Source organism: Magallana gigas, chromosome 8 (genome assembly GCF_963853765.1).
Source record: "Magallana gigas chromosome 8, xbMagGiga1.1, whole genome shotgun sequence".
Classification (NCBI taxonomy): domain Eukaryota; kingdom Metazoa; phylum Mollusca; class Bivalvia; order Ostreida; family Ostreidae; genus Magallana; species Magallana gigas.
This window is the reverse complement of record NC_088860.1, coordinates 47011746-47028494: the sequence shown is the minus strand read 5'-3', so window position 1 is coordinate 47028494 and position 16749 is coordinate 47011746. Positions and strand designations below refer to the sequence as shown.

At 35.3% G+C, this 16749-nt stretch overlaps 3 protein-coding genes across 4 annotated transcripts; all 3 read right to left on the bottom strand.

The window, feature by feature from the left end:
* Nucleotides 1-4: 4 nt before the first annotated feature.
* LOC136270883 (dynein axonemal heavy chain 2-like) lies at nucleotides 5-2560 on the bottom strand. The gene is made up of 2 exons (XM_066069781.1): nucleotides 2400-2560; nucleotides 5-445 (listed from the first exon to the last, which is right to left on the bottom strand). Exons 1-2 carry the CDS (start codon nucleotides 2512-2514, stop codon nucleotides 150-152), a joined length of 411 nt encoding a protein of 136 aa, XP_065925853.1. The 5' UTR covers nucleotides 2515-2560; the 3' UTR covers nucleotides 5-149.
* Nucleotides 2561-2801: 241 nt separating this feature from the next.
* Nucleotides 2802-4613, bottom strand: LOC136270950 (dynein axonemal heavy chain 2-like). Its single transcript, XM_066069973.1, has 4 exons — nucleotides 4255-4613; nucleotides 3598-4068; nucleotides 3165-3375; nucleotides 2802-2879 (listed from the first exon to the last, which is right to left on the bottom strand). The coding sequence occupies exons 2-3, from the start codon at nucleotides 3714-3716 to the stop codon at nucleotides 3213-3215; spliced, it is 282 nt and encodes a 93-aa protein (XP_065926045.1). The 5' UTR covers nucleotides 3717-4068; nucleotides 4255-4613; the 3' UTR covers nucleotides 2802-2879; nucleotides 3165-3212.
* A 144-nt stretch (nucleotides 4614-4757) lies between these two features.
* On the bottom strand, nucleotides 4758-8477 carry LOC117690515 (E3 ubiquitin-protein ligase TRIM71-like). 2 transcript variants are annotated; one of them, XM_066069971.1, is made up of 2 exons: nucleotides 8265-8477; nucleotides 4758-6906 (listed from the first exon to the last, which is right to left on the bottom strand). In XM_066069971.1, the coding sequence occupies exon 2, from the start codon at nucleotides 6871-6873 to the stop codon at nucleotides 5233-5235; it is 1641 nt and encodes a 546-aa protein (XP_065926043.1). In that variant the 5' UTR covers nucleotides 6874-6906; nucleotides 8265-8477; the 3' UTR covers nucleotides 4758-5232. The 2 variants fall into 2 exon arrangements, with proteins under 2 accessions (XP_065926043.1, XP_065926044.1); XM_066069972.1 differs by lacking the exon at nucleotides 8265-8477 and adding an exon at nucleotides 8068-8123.
* Nucleotides 8478-16749: the final 8272 nt, after the last annotated feature.

The following is a 16749-nucleotide window of genomic DNA, read 5'->3' as shown; positions in this document are numbered from 1 at the left end:
TTCATAAAGATTTGACATAGATAGTCGGTTCAGCCACATGCATGCCATGCAGTTTGTAATAGTATGCAATAATAGTCATTCTAAATCTCCAGCAATATACTGTCTTCCTGTTTCTATGCCAATATACATCACGCATCTGACACACACTTTCACTTTACTTCAGCGAGCTTGGCTTTAGCGTCGGCCAGGGCGTCCTGTTTCTCCTTGAGCTGTGACATGGCGGCATTCAGTCTCTGTTTCTTGGGCTCCACTACTCTGTAAACACGTCCATACACCTCCATGGCCCTGACCCACATACACAGTGACTTAGCGGCCCCAGACAAACGCCCGATGATGTCCGGCTGGAAGTCTGACTGGGAGCAGTAACTCCCAATCTTCTTCAGCACACGGTCCGAAATGTTGTCCTTGTCAAAGTTCATCAACTGCTTGATGAAGGTAGACTCTCCTGTATAATTATAAAAAAGATATTCAATCATTGCAACTTTTTGAATAAACTGGATATTAAAATCTGTTTCATCAATCTTCATATGGTACGAAGAATTCTATTGGCTGGAGATAGGTCACATGAAGGAAAGGAAATAGAGAAGGATAGGACAACACTTATTGAAATAACATCACTTTCAAGTTGTTCATTAGGTTAAGAAAGATGCTTACTGAATAGATTTTAATAACTGACAGAAAAAATCTATCTAAGGTAAACTGTTTAATCCGGCTTTGTAACGAAATTGTTTGAGCACTGACTACGCAGCAATGTTAAGGCGTCCTGATGCTAAAATACGGCTGGAAAACGATATTATTTTAATCATTGCAAAAATACTTTGACCGGGAGTATTTCTTAAAATCTACATTACATTTATTGACACCGATGTTAAACATTATATTTGATGCATTTTTGTGACGTCATATGTTCTTTGTAATCACGTGACGGGTGAATCCTAATATTGCAAATGATCTAATTAAATCGCATCGGCGCAGGTGATTAATAACATTAAATCATAGATATTTTTTAGGAAAATCCTTTGTTAGGTCATATACTTTGAAGTTCTTGCTTGGGAAAGAAATGGATATTTCGTTTATGGAAGATATTGTTGAAACATTCCACAAAATCATCAAAATAATGCACATTTTCACTAATTAAAAACGATTTACAAAAAATTGGGGTAAATCCGTGGGTTTCCCAAGCACAATTCACATAGGTACTTATATTCTCTACCAAGTTTACGTAAAATATTCTAAAATTGTGTTGATTTTTCACCTGCACCAAGCTCGTTCTACATGCATTAACATTTCTTCATTCGGTTGTTTACACGTAGCAGGGAGAGTCTCCAAACCACTAGTTTATAAATAGTCTTTTACTTATGTGGTAGATCGGGATTTCGTTTCTATTTATTATTGTTCGCATTCCGATCCCGATGTGATTTATTCTATTACTTTGGTAACGCCCACTTTATACGATAGCCAATAACTTTAATGACATTTGTCTATTGTTCTGTCCCATATAAAAAGCCGTGTAAGTCCTTATTTGACGAAGGAGACGGCTGGTTTCGCTAGCTACTTTTCTCCTGAAGCAGAGAGGGGGAAGGAGACAGCTGGTTTCGCTAGCAACTTTTCTCCTGAGTCCCGACCCGTCTCGTCTGTCTATTTAAGGTCCCTGTTAAAGTTAGGTTTTAAGGTTGGGGGATTTTAAGTTTATGCTATTGCCTTGTGTTCCTATTTTGTTATAATAACTTTATAAAGGGTTGTTAATCTTGGTTTTCATTTACTTTGAGTTTGGTTTATTATATCTGGTTTATCTATAGTGAGAGTAAAGTCGTTTTCATACCTTATTTATACTTTAGTAAAGTTTAATTCTTAATGTAGAGGTCAAATTCAGTCTCAAAACAAAAATAAACACAACGCGAAGTACTGATAAAAACCTATACGGCACTGACCTGCTACACTTAAAACGAAGCTTTAAAACTGCTGATTATTTGATACTGGTTTTTAATATGAATGAATTCTATACGTCCAGCATTAACGGCATCATCTATGTAAAGGAAACATGCGGTTTTATAGTGGTTTGATATAATTCACTTTTAACGTTAAGAAACATTCCCTGAGAACTATCGACAGGAATGCAGATCGTGACGTCAAAGTTAATTATGACGTCATATCGTATGAAGTACAGACAAGTGACTTTCTACACATCGCTGTAAAAGCCATCGGGAAGCCTTAACATGCCCGCGTAATTAAGCTGTCTCGTGGCCTTTCTATACATTACAATCATTGTATTACAAGCATTTTGGGGGCTGTGAGTTAATTCATTCACTGACCAAGCTGTCTTTTAGCTTCCCTATACATAAAAATATATTATATTTATTGTACAGAATTATTTGTGTATAGCTTTGTAGAGTACTGACCCAGCTGTCTGTTGGCCTCGGCCCAGGTCGGCTCGCTGCCCCTCAGAATCATCACGGCCTCCATCACCTTCTCTACCAGCAAGGGCGGACGTCCGTACGACTTAATCTCTGTCATGTCCTTCTTGTTCAATGACTCAATAGCCTGGAAACATTATTGATTCAGTTCTTTATTCACTAGAGTAAGTGATCTTAATACACTTCAGAGAAAGAGAAGTTAATTGGTGTATTTAACACAAAGACTGTTCCTTGCATGCTCTAGAGCCTGGAAAATTGAACAACACATTGCTTATATAACCTCTTTGTTCACCTCAGAAAAGAGCGATTCACTTAAACTAAACAAGTCAAAGCAGAGATTGTTCCTTACAGCAATGGCTTACTGTAGAGCGGGCAGGGCTTCGCAAAATCGTGCTGAGCCAGATCGGCCATGTGTTGACACTTGGTCTCTTCCTCTGCAATCCTTTCTCCCTTCTGAGCCACAGACTGAAAGACAAATTCAAAAGACTTTTTTATCAAGTTGTTGACATAATCTTAAAGAGGGACTTATTTATTCTTTTTGTATTTCCTACTTAAAATCATACTGTTCACATATTAGTCATTTTTTGGTGGAGAGGTGCCTCCACAATAAATGCAGAGAGGAAATTACTGACGTCAATATTTATGAATGTATTGATTTACTACTTAAATTAAATTTCTTTCTTTGAATGTTAAAGCCTTTTTCTTTAAAATCTACACTATGACACCCGACAGTTATTTAGCCCCCATTACCTTCTGTTGTTCGTCGGCCTCTCGTTTCTGCTGTACAATGATCACCAGTTACTCGTCACACTGCTTCTGGAACTGGGCCACCTTCGTCTTCGCGTCCTCCAGCTCGATCGACATCTTCTCCACTTTCTGTCTCGTGTCGTCTATCTTACTCAGACTGTTCCTCAGTTTGTCGGCTGCTCCTCCCAACTCGTTCTTCTTGTCAAACAGCAGTCTAAGAAATCACATCAAAACAAAACATAAACCTTTTTGTAAAATGATTCTTTAATTTTTAATAAGCATCAAAGAGAAAACTTCACGTCTACTGATCCCTGTCACTGGAAATACTCTGACAACTGGAAATTTACAGTTTCACTACATTTTGCCAATTACTTCACAATTGCACACATGTTTCACAAATTCAATATGAGATTTATGACGAGAATAAATTGTATACTTCTTGTATCCAGACACCAGTTCCAGATAGTTGGTTGGAGTGACGTAGTTATGTCTGCGGAGCTCCGCCAACATCCTCTTGGAGTACTCCGATACAGACTTCTGCATCACAGAGAACATCTTGGCTAACGATGGCTTTAGTTTGTCCTAACATTAAACGAAAAAACTCTCAATTAGTCCAATTTTTTATTTTATATTTGAAACATTTTGTAGGATAAGACACATCTTTAACTGAATAATTGATAATTGATATGCAAAATTTTGGTAGGGAAAAAAAGTTGTCATTACATGTATATAATATTAGTATGAAAGTTAAAAACTAGTCTCTCTTCTATGCGGTACTTATAAAAGGATAATATACTAATAGAATTTTGACATCTTGGCAGGATCTCGTTTTAGGGGTGACATAACTTTACCCCCTCCTCTGATCCCAGATACATACAGGTACATTTCCTCTTGGAGACAACGCACCCTAGAGAAATCGTAAATAAGATGTGAAAGAGTTTAAAAAACTATTTAAGGATGCAATGAAATAAATAACATAGTAAACATTTGTAATGATCCTTTCTAATAAAATTATTACACTTTTAAGTATTTTTAAAACACTGTTTCAAAATTTGGAAGAATACAATCAAAGAGACCACAGTCCTATACTGACCACTCCTGGGGACAGGACAAATATGAGGGGGGTCCTGGTTGTGGAGTCCTCCACCACCTGCTGCATGTCAAGGACAGGTGGCTTCGTAAACTCTGACCCCAGGTTCTCCAAATCTTAAGGTGTGTACCGGTATGTTTGGTGCTAATTCCACAGGTGTTTGCTAAGCAGATGAGGGTCATTGACTCCCCCTGTATGGGACCTCGGTCCAATTAGAGGTTATTCCCTGGCATATTTTTTAATCCGGAACTCATTACAGTTGTGTGGGTGTTGACAATAAAGATAAAGGTCCTTGTCTATCTAAGGACACATGGTCCCACTAAATCGAGTGACCACAGCAGGGCTTGAACCGGTGACCTTTGAGTGACTGAACTAATACTTATATGCATTAATCAAAACAAATTTGAAAATTTGAAAAATGCAAAAATTCACAACTGTTGATCTGACATTCTTTCATCCATAAAATCAAATAATTGAACATAAAGGATATAATTCAGATAAACAAATGTACAGTGGTTGTTTTATTAAACTCAATATGTTATGAGTAGTGCATCAACATAATTTACCAGTAATATCTAAATACGGTAATCATGTAAAATCATAAAAGGATACATCAAATGTAGAACAATGGATGTCAACACGAGTTTTCTTTGTCGACTACTCAATATGAAGTCAATAACAAATGAAGCCATCATGCACATTATGCATCAATGTTTTGTTAGTAAAATTCATCGTATATAAAACTGAACTGTGTTGTATTAGAGCCCTCTGGACTTATTTAAACTAAAAAACATCCCTATGTAGAACAATTCTTTACGTGGAATCAATAAACATGTACACAAAATGTCAACATATAATTTGCTTACATGACAAACAAACAGTTTCATTCAATAACAGTGCTTCATGAATACATATACGGAGTCTATCTAAATGTAATTACACATCATCTTATGTTTGTGTATTGTCACATGTATTGTTTATTTACATGTTATATTGTATTTTCTTCACTTTACCTGTGATGTGTTCAGCCACAAAGAGGTTGTCTCTGATGTCCACACATAAACCATATGGATTCTGTAAATGACAGTTGTCAATGTAGCGGAGGAACTGTCCGTCCTGATCCAGGATGTGGATAAGGTGGTTGGTATAGTCTGCTGTCAGGATCCGACCCTGGCTGTCTGTTGTGATGCCGCGTGGATAGAATGATCCCTTGGTAGTAGAGGGAGGACCAGTGTAGGTAAACTGGAGTTTCCCGGCCTGGTTGACCACCACTACTGCATGGGCCTCACAGTCTGACAAACAGATATCTAGGTTCCTGTTCTCGCTGATGTATTTATATCCAACAAATGAATAGAGAGGTCGTCCTTTGTCATCGTACTGAATACTTTGTTTCTCTGTGGAGCCAGAGTAACACACAACTTTTGTTTGTTTATTATCATCACTGACCATGACAACCAGGAGGTCACCAGAGGAAGTACTACAGACACCGCGAGGTCCCCACCCCTGTAGTCTGATCACTGTCTGTATCTGTGTATTCTTCACTATGTTCACAGTTCTATCTGTGTAATCAGTATAAACTAGATCCCCACCCCTTGTCACTGCTATGTCACATGGATCATTCCCTGACTCGGTTTGGACTGACTTCATTAGTTCCCTTTGCGCATTGTAGAGTCTCATCTTGTTGTCATAAAAGCTACACGTCCACAGTTCTTCACCCACACAGGACACACTGAATAATCTTCTATACTCAGTGTTTATCTGTGTAATGATCCGTGGTACATCAATGAGCTGTCTGTCCGGGGGAGAATCCATTGTGTAGCCATGTTCTTCTGTTTTGATAGATGACGCTGACAGAGAACCAAACTGTTGATAAAGCTGTTTTTTGTTGATCTGAGGGGTAAAACTTGGTAAGGCCACTGTGAGTTTAGGAGGCAATCTTCTGAATTCATCACTCCTGGATTTGTAGGCAGAGACACCGCTGACATCATTGGAGTCCAGTAACTTCTTCACATCAGCAATGGTCTGTGTGATTTCAGAAATGGTGCGTGTGATTTCATCTTCCTGTTTGTTTAGAACAGCCAGGTGTTTGGAGTCTATTTCATCAAGATAAGATTTCAGTTTCTGTATAATGGTGTCTATTTCTCTGTGCAAGTCCTCTCCATGTTTGTTGATTGCTGTTGTCAATTTCTGGGAGTTTTCTCTCAGATAAGCCTTTTGCTCTGAAATGCTAGATAAAATCTCTTGATATTTAGGATGAATTAATTTTTCAAAATCTTGAAAATCTTTTTTTAAGAATTGTGTTTTGTTTTTTAAACTTTCAAAAAAGTCCACAACATAATGAGTTTGGTGTTCCTTTGAGGAAACACAGAGTTCACAAATAGGAATGTTGCATTGTTCACAGTAATGGTCACATCTTTTGGTGGAATGTTTTTGACAATGTTTAGGAAAAGATCCCCGATATTTGAATGGCACCACATTGTGTTGTTTGGATTTATCAGAGAGATGTTTCCCCTCACAGTCTTTACACAGATGTAGGTTACAAATGACACAGTGTAGAGGGGGGACCGGGGTCTCACAGAGATGACACCGTACCACATCCTGGAGGCTGTACTCAGGGTCCATGGTCAAACGGTTTCTTCACAACTGTGGACAATTCTGAAATTAAGAGAACAGCAATTCTTAGATCTTTATTGCCAATAAATTATACAACATATAATTTAGCTTGATTCATATCCTTACTATAATTTGAAGATGAGTTCAAAACATTTACATTTAATTATGTTATGAATGTATCCAGTAATTAAAAATACAGGAAAAGATAAGATTGAAAATATGGGTTTGTTTTTTTTTCTAAAACAATGAATCATCATGTTTATATATCGGTATCTAATATGTGCATAATATAGAATAAACGTTAGACAGCCTAATTTTTAACATTTCGCTGATATTAGGCTCAAATCTCGATCGTTATATGAGGATTTTTAGCCATTCCCCATTTATTTTCACTCCAAAAAGCTAAGTAAACTGTTACGTACAACTGCCGACTCTTGCTCTGATATGACTAAATGAGCGACCTCTATTTACAACCTTTTCTGGAACCTTTTACTGGATGAAGTATGTATGTGTGGATCCAGGAATTTTTCCTGCGAGGGGGCGGGGATGGTGGATAATTCTATTTACTAAGGGAAGGGGGAAGGGTCCAAGTCATTTTTCATAACTTTTAACCTCTGTGTGTAAATTTAAGAAGTTATAATTTCCAAGAGAGCTCCAGACCCCACCCTCCCAGAGTACCCCTCTAGATCCGTGCATGAAGCCCACAAGCACCTGTTTCTGCATTAAGAGGGATGTTAGCTAGCATACCCTATTTTGAGACAAAGCTATTAATTTAAATGTGAAAGGTTCAACCTTTTTCTCAGCAAATGTACATTGTACAGCGAAAGACCTCCTTTCATATTACAAAATTTTCAATCAAAGCCTGCAGCTGTGCAGTTTGGCAGGCCTCTGAATTTCTATCAATAAGCCGTTAAATGTATGGGAAGAGAGGTCGAGATATATGATATTTACCCTTTTTATATCGAAAAAATCTTTGAAAAAAACTTTTCTCAAAAACCTTCGGCCAAAATAGCTAATTTGTGTGTCATCAGGGTTAGGGTGGGATAAAGATAGGGTATATCGACTTACTGAGAGAGTGTACAATTTAAACGCAAGACCCTTGCTTATATCTAGGCCTACTGGGTTTTTTTTTATATTTTAATATATTTAACAGCAGTTATGTTCAGTTTAATGAATAAACAAGTCAGTTCAAGAAATACGTACTTTTTTTTCCTCATATGTACAAGATCCCACAAGTTTCCCCCCAAACTAATATTATACTGCTGTTATATTATGTGTGTGTACCGATATTATTGATGCCTTATGTGACATAACTAAGGTGATTATATGTAATCCAATATTATCATACTCATTTCTTATTTACTTGTACTTTGTAAATAGAATGTGCTATAATTACAAACCCCTCTAACTTGGCAACCGCAGGTATGATATTACTTCCTGGTCTGAAGGTTACCGTCCATGAGGTATAGAATAGGGTACTTTTTATATCCTATAACCAGGCACTATAACCAGGATGTGCGCATGCGTGAACCAACTTTCCATCGGGATCGGTAAACGATTGGGAGGAAATTCGAAAGCTATTTGGAGGAACTTCGAACTGATATATGTGCAATTTAAAAAATTTTATATGAAAAATATGATCAGAAGTGATAAAAATGTTATGTACATTAGATTTTACACCAAAAAATTAAATAAACAATTGAGAGAACAATCAAAATCAATGTTACAGGAAAACAACAGGCACTTAGCATCGGAGGGGGGTTGGGGGTTGGAATGGGGGCAGGGACAGGGGGACGGGACTGCCCCCCTCCAGCACACGTTTTCTCGCAGCAAATATTTTTCTTGAATTAACTTATAAAAAAGTAAATTAAGATACAGTTGCACCCCCCCAATGATTTTGGGACCATGTAAAATTTGAAATGAAAGAGAGGAAATAAACTGTGAAATTGAAGTTAAAGGTACACTTAGCCCCCTACTCCCACGGATTAGGATTTTCAATTATTTAAAAAGTATTTAAATTGATTTGGGGTTTTTTTTCAAGGCAAGATTGGATGAGTCTGCCCTCAACCCACTTTGCTACGATGCTAGGTGCCTGAACAAAATATCATGGTTTCATTACATACATGTATGCTAGTATAAAGACTTTATGTAAACCAATATTATCTCGTGCATTGTTCCATTCACCAGGTTCTACAAACACCTTAGTCCAAAATAAATAAAAAATCCAAGACTAGGAGGGGAAGAAAGAAGAAATCTATTTTCCTTTTTTTTTACTCAGGAGCTATTTTGTTGGGGGGGGGGGGTATTAGGGGTGAACAGGTCACTGACCCCTTGTAGATCTACCCATGACCTATCACCAGGGTCTGTATACACATAACCAGGGTCAGTATACCCATCATCATGGTCTCCAGGGTCAGAGTACGTATCACCAGAGTCTGTGTGCCCATCACCAGAGTCTGTACACCCATAACCAGGGCCAGTATACCCATCACCAGGGTCTCCATACCTATCACCAGGGTCAGAGTACGTATCACCAGAGTCTGTGTGCCCATCACCAGAGTCTGTACACCCATAACCAGGGCCAGTATACCCATCACCAGGGTCTCCATACCTATCACCAGGGTCAGAGAACGTATCACCAGAGTCTGTGTGCCCATCACCAGGGTCTGTACACCCATAACCAGGGCCAGTATACCCATCACAGGGTCTCCATACCTATCACCAGGGTCAGAGTACGTATCACCAGAGTCTGTGTGCCCTTTGTAATGAAGAATAATGACCCCCGTAGAATAATGACCGGGGGTCATTTTTCTACGTAGAATAATGACCCCCCTAGCTGAAGAATAATTGGATTTTTCTGAAGAAAAAAGACCCAGGGGTTATTTTTCTTCATGTTACACATGAAGAAAAATGACCCCCATAGAAAAATGACCCCCCCCCCCCCCCCCTGTAAACATGAATAGAAATTGGTTACACCGTATCCAAGATATGACTTTAAAATTTGCTTAATTTTTTACTCTGTTCAACTGCTTTTGAAGTTATAAACACCGAATTTGTAAATAAATCGCTGTATGTAGTTTTTCATATCCGTAGCAGGCATGCACAAAACACTCTTATATTGCCGTAAATTGATTGTTAACAGTTACGTCACTTCTCTCATCGACATACGACGGGAAATGACGCAAATAAAGACAGGTTCATACACAATGAGGATATTGTGTGATAATTAACGAACAATAATCATGAAAGAATAATAAGCAATATTCACTGGTGAATGAATTGTCAATCTTAGAATGATACATGTATATATCTTTATGGAAAAAGACTAGGGGGACAAGTAACGTAGGAATATGAATTCTTTTTATTTACATTTCGTGAGGAAAGTGATTTTTAAAAAATCATTTTGCGTTAGTTTTGTTTTCTTCTATGTGATACATGAACATCAATATTCTAAACATTTGTTGTAATGTTGTCTTTGTGATCATGAATAAACTTTATTCTTCTAGAGCAAATGTGTGAAGAGTACCTGACTATAGTAAATCTTAATACATAACAGGCTTGGGGCGAATTACATTGTAAAGTAATGCATTACATTACCATTACTTCATGAATTTGGGCATTAAATTACCATTACCATTACTTGATTTTCTTGAAGTAATGCATTACCATTACCATTACTTTGTTTTAAAAAAGTAACGCTAATAAAGAGTTTTTGCAAATGTTTCAAATATAAAACACTCTTTAACATATCTACAGGTTCATGATCAGTATCAGGTTCAAATTCAATGACTTTACATGAGTTATTCTTTATTTGCTCAATATATAATCATCTTGTGGCATTATGAACTACATATTACATAAGTAAAATGATATTTATAGACATTTGGCATGATACAATGTAGGATACGAAATAGAGACACAGAATTACATACATAACAAAAAACAATTTATGGAATAATGTTGCGGTTATCAAAAGCTAAATAGAGATATTTCCCCAGATTACACAAATCTTTATAATTTTGGACACTTAATTGTATTAATTCATAAACAGATGGTTTTTCCGGGTTATATTTCTTAAGATACTGTATTTGAATCGTATTTCTTTCTACTGAGGACACTTTAAGACAAAAGATTGCTGTTGCACTTTATGATCGAAGTTTCAAAGGGTTTATCTTTTAACTGCATCCTGTTAGTTTGAAAATCTTCCCAGCTATACTAAATAAATTTTTTACAGGAGCAGTCGAAGCTTGGACTGAAAAGTACTGTTTGACGATCTTTATCTTAGGATATATTAAGTGCAATAATAGAAAAAAACACATGAATCTTGTATTTTCTAACAGTCCAAACTAATGTACGGTATACTTAATATACAAGAGAGAGACGAGAGAGAGAGAGAGAGAGAGAGAGAGAGAGAGAGAGAATAAGTAAGTAAAATTATTTTCAAATGGGTTGTAATATTGGAAGTGATATTGTTTTTCATCATGGATGGACAGTGCATTCATTTTGCTTTCAAAGGTGCATGTCTGTCGCCTATTCTATTGGGACATAGCGAAGGAAAGGGGATTGGGGTGTTTAGCACTTCTTATAACAATAGATTGTTTTGATACTTAGATTATCCTGGGGGGGGGGCATAGTGTGTTGTTGACACATTTTGTATTGAAGTGCAAACTAATTGGAGTAAATTGTTTAAATGATTAAAAACTCTTAATAACAACACTCTTAAAAATGTAATATTAACAATTCAAAAAAGAATTTTTAAAAATCTTTTTTTTAATAATACAATTAAAACATTTTTATCTCAAGAATTATTTCTTTCTTCTGAAAAAATAAATTTAGTCAAATTCAATTTCAACTATTCATTTATTCATCACATTTTTTAAAGTGAACATGCATAAATAAGCATAGTAATGCAAAGTAATGCCATGTATTGCCAGCATTACACTAGATTTTGGAAAGTAATGAATTACATTACCATTACTTGTAATGCTAATTTTGTGGCATTACACATTACTAGCATTACTTTGAAAACATGTAATGCATTGCAATGCATTACCATTACATTTAGCATTACCCCAGGCCTGATACATAATAAATACTGATCGATTATAATAAGAAAAGATTGTTTCTTAAAGCGTTGATAAGAGGATAGGGCCCATGTTAGGGGGTTTATATCCCCCTTGATTTTGATCACACGATCTTTATTGTATCCAAAGTAACAAATGCTCATACAAACTATTGTTGCATTAATCATCTTGGTATTAACTAAACTTACTAAAGTATGCCGACGATAAAGTAAAATATATTTTCTCAGTACTTTGACGATTTTCCTTATTGGCTGTTAACCTCTACTGGCGTAATGGCTGCTGTCAGTGCCTACTAACTTCAGCTTGGTTATAATCCCTAACAGTGGAGTAAACTTTAAATAATTTTGGTTTCATCATTAATTCCGCGTGATGCACTTGCATACCCAGCAGTTTGTAATAGTGGAAATCCTCAATGCAAGTATAATTCATGAACAATAGGAAGAATATAAAAGATGCTACGCCGAAGCGCGAACATGCAAAGACGAAAGTGCCAAGTTGGTGATAGGACAATACTATCGCTTCTTTGCCTTTGCAACTTCGCACTCTCGCCTTCGAATCTTCGCGCTTTCGCCTTTTTAGCTCACCAAGACGAAAGCAAGGGGAGCATTGGCGTCCGGAGCTGGTTAAAGTTTTTGGTGCAGGTCCTGTATCTAAGCTATTACTACTTCACCCAACCTGAATAGATGGTGAGTCTTATGATACAGATGCACCTGACAGGCATGGATGCTGAATCAGAGCCATAGGTTTGGGATGCCTGAGGAGGTAAAGTTTTTAATTGCTGGTGCCCTCTGATGATGATATCTTAGTTATTACTGGTCCTAACTTCACCAAACTTTCATGGATGGTGCGTCTTATGATACTGATGCACCTGGCAGGCTTGAATGCTGAATCTGAGCCACAGGTTTATGATGCTTGATGAGGTTTAGTTTTTCGGAACAGGTCACATGTTTTATAGATGATAGGTTGCATAGTTGATTTAACTATATTATAAATGAAACGCAGAGGTTGCTTCAGATGCAGAGCCTGATCTGCATTATCAAGGATGCTAAAGAAATTTCCTACCTCACTCAAACCTGCTTGATAATTAGATGTAGATGTTGTTAAATGATATAACATGATATCTATGATACAGTATTGTATGATATGAAACACTCTTGTTTAATAGGAGTCAATATAATACCATATGTTATATTGTAAAACGTTATATGATACGATATAATATTGTATTTTTTTTATATTTATGATATGATATTGTATCATGATATTGTTCAGTATATTATTGTATATTATGATACAATATTGTATAATATTATATTGTTTTATTAAGTAATTATTAAATCACATTATACTATTACATATGATATTGCAAAATGTAATATTGCATTCTATGATATAATATTGTATATTCTGTGATATTGCATCATACAGTATTGTATAATATGATATTGGTTTCTGTAATATTAAATTATATCAAATGAAATTGTATAAATGATATTGTAATATTATACAATATCGTATCATACGATATTGTATAATATGATATTGGTTTATATGATATATTATAATATTACATAAAATTGTATTTTATGATGTTGTAATATATTTTATTGTAGCACATGATACAATATGTATAAAATAATTGTATTAGAAAATATTTTATCTTATCCCATGATATTGTATCATTTGATATGATACAATGTTGTATCAAATTATATTGTATCACATAATACAATATCATATTATTTATCAAATATGATACAGTATCATACAATACAATATCATACTATATCATACAATATAATAACACAATGTTATGATGCTTTATTGCAATATGATATTGTTTCATATAATAATATATTGTATTATGTTTTATGATATTGTTTTATTTGATAAAATAAAATAATGTATAACACAATACAATGTCATACCATACGATACAATATCATATCTCACAATTTTTGTACGGTATTTTATGCTATTATATGATATATATTGTAAGTATATAGTATGCACTTTTTAATTTTATATTATTGTATTGATTAACATATGATCAAATGATTATCATACAATTTTTTAACAGATGATATGCGATAATGTGTCATAACAGAATCCATGAATATCCAAGATCATAAAGGATGGTTTTCATATAATATGATAAAGGTTGTCTCATAAAGGTGAAGTCTCATAAGGGTGATGTCTCGTCTCGGTGAGCTTTGTAATCTGTGATTACCTATGTTTGAAAATTTGGGTCAACTCGGGGTTTACTTTGGGTTTACTTTGAAATTGCTTTTGAAATCAACTGTATGCACTGAAGTGTGAAGCAGAATAGTATTTTATCTTACCATCCCCTGTAATTCCTACCGTTTTGTATATTCGGAATACACAGTTAGCGTCTGCTTTCAGGGGTATACTTCTGACTGGGTATACTCTCTGTGTCCACTCTGGGTTTACTTTCGTTTTACTCTGGGTTTACTCTGGGTCCACTCTAGTAAACTCAGAGTAAACCCAGAAAGTAAACCCATGGTTTAGTTGGGGTTTACTTTCTGTTAGGCTGGGTCTGATCGGTACTGTACCTGAATGTTGAGTTGAAGGCAACAGCAAGTGATACAAAATTTTCACGTACAAGCTTTTGAATATATTCTGATTCATAAAATTACAAAAATAGATCTGCTAACAATCAGGCACAATTGGTACCCATGGAAATTCCAACAGATTGTTGGAAGACTTGATTTCCAAACACTACATAGATGTTGTCTATCAGAAACTCAAGCATCTTTTTAATGTCAACGTCAGAGCACTTGTGTGTGCAATCAATGGTTTTAACAAAATAATTTTTTAGATTTCCAGTGACAAGATAAGCATTTTTACGGCTTCCATTTTTATTGAAGAAACGACTGTCGATGATATAAAAAAGTCTAGATTTTTATTTGTTATGGGGAACAATTGTATCAAGCGTTGAAAAATCGTACGTTCTGATGCTATTGATTTTGGTAAGATTTTGTGACCTCAAAGTTTCTAACAATTCTCTAGAGTTTGTTAGTATCCACATCTGATTCACACCACTTCTGTAGTATATTGTTGTACTGTACTCTTGAAGTTTCTCCTTCACTACTGTAAGAGTTTTAGTAAGGAGTAAAGATAGAGGTTTGGTAGAACATTTACTGGAACCTGCTATATATCTCTGTTTGTAAGGACTTTTGTGAAGCTTTGGAATCCAGAATAATACAAATCAAATTCATTTTGTGTATTGAGGATATTGAAGATATGCAGTCTGTCTAGTTCTTTTTTCACCTCTGCTTTACTGAAAACAGAAGGAGAGATGGTTTTCATTTGACCTCTCAGTCGTTTAATACGAGATTTTAATATATAACTGATGCTTTTAACCCACTCTGACAAGGTATCAAGTTCTTCTTTTACAGATTTTGCCAATCGCTTGGCGTAATCTTCACCAGAATTCATGACATGTATAAAATTACGACGCCATGTGAAGGGTCTAGGTTCCATGTGTGTGTTTATATATTAGATGCTAATTTGTTTTATTGTAATGTGTATGCTTGTAAATATGCTTAAATGCTGGACAACGTAAACATTGTCCACAATTTTAAGTCTTTAGATATTTATAAATACAGTTTTTATAAAACATTTTAAAACTTTAAATCTTCTATCGTGATGTAGTCTGTATGGTGTACCTCATTGTCATACGTCATCTCAAGCTATTTTCAAAGTAGCAGAGGACATTTAAATGAATTTCATTAAAAATGAAAAAGCGAGGTCAGCTGACGAGACAGCGCTCGGTCATAAAAATCGTGTCGACTGAGGTAAAACACCAATAGAACCAAAACAAACGATGGAGGAAGCAGGGCAAACATAGAAATATCCTAGTTTACTTATCCACAAGTATCACAAGCGATATTTTGATGGAGTTTGCGATTGTACCATCTTGCCAAACAGTGAACGCGGCAAATTACTCCCAGGACTATGACGTTATAGAAGCGTCGTCATAACTCAACCTCAGTTAGGCAATGTACATATAATGATAATTCCAATACAAAAATGTGTATTGCTCTGATTTTTATACGTATGCATTATTATCCTCTATATTAAAATATCATACTTTACTGAAAATGGCACCGTTATTTTGAATAAAATTACACGTGTCTACGAACTTTTTGGACAACCCTCGTAATTTAATATTATAAGGGATTTACATAAGCAAAATTATGCAAATACCAATTTCTACATCATTTATTTGTCAAAAAAAATGTTATTAAACATGTAACAAATTTTCCGTTGAATTGATTAATAATTTATATAATCATTACAAAATTAACTCCTTAATCTATATAGACGGTGTTTGTCATTAGATTTCATTAGCGGAAAGCTAGTTTGAGTAAAACTTGTGTGGATGGTCAAAGTGACATTATTTTATTCAAATTGTCAGATTGTTATTTCGCATCACAAAAAACCGTAATAAATTATTTTGAATTGGCGCAATAAAACAATAAAATTCATATTTTATCAACTTATCGAGCAAAGTTTATTGAATTTCAAGATAGCTATCGTGAATTGACGAGGTAATTTTGTTGACCAAACGTTATGTGTATGGCAGAAATATAGCATCATACGTATTTATTACAGGTGTCATTACAGTATTAAGGACGTCAGACCCAATTCACGTCTACAAAAGTGATTTCCATGAAAATTTATCATGAGTTAGAGTTGCCAAAGATTTGAACATCAAAATCATTCAAAAATAACAACAAAATTGTATAAGATTTTTAGTAGAGACCATTTCACAAAA

Excerpts from the sequence above, each read along its gene's own strand:
- LOC136270883 (XM_066069781.1), bottom strand. The coding sequence starts at position 2,514 with ATGACAGAGATTAAGTCGTACGGACGTCCGCCCTTGCTGGTAGAGAAG. Across the intron at positions 446-2,399 it reads CGAGGCCAACAGACAGCTGG|GAGAGTCTACCTTCATCAAG; the intron begins GTCAGTACTCTA and ends ATAATTATACAG.
- LOC136270950 (XM_066069973.1), bottom strand. The coding sequence starts at position 3,716 with ATGTTCTCTGTGATGCAGAAGTCTGTATCGGAGTACTCCAAGAGGATG. Across the intron at positions 3,376-3,597 it reads CTGGTGTCTGGATACAAGAA|ACTGCTGTTTGACAAGAAGA; the intron begins GTATACAATTTA and ends GTGATTTCTTAG.
- LOC117690515 (XM_066069971.1), bottom strand. The coding sequence starts at position 6,873 with ATGGACCCTGAGTACAGCCTCCAGGATGTGGTACGGTGTCATCTCTGT.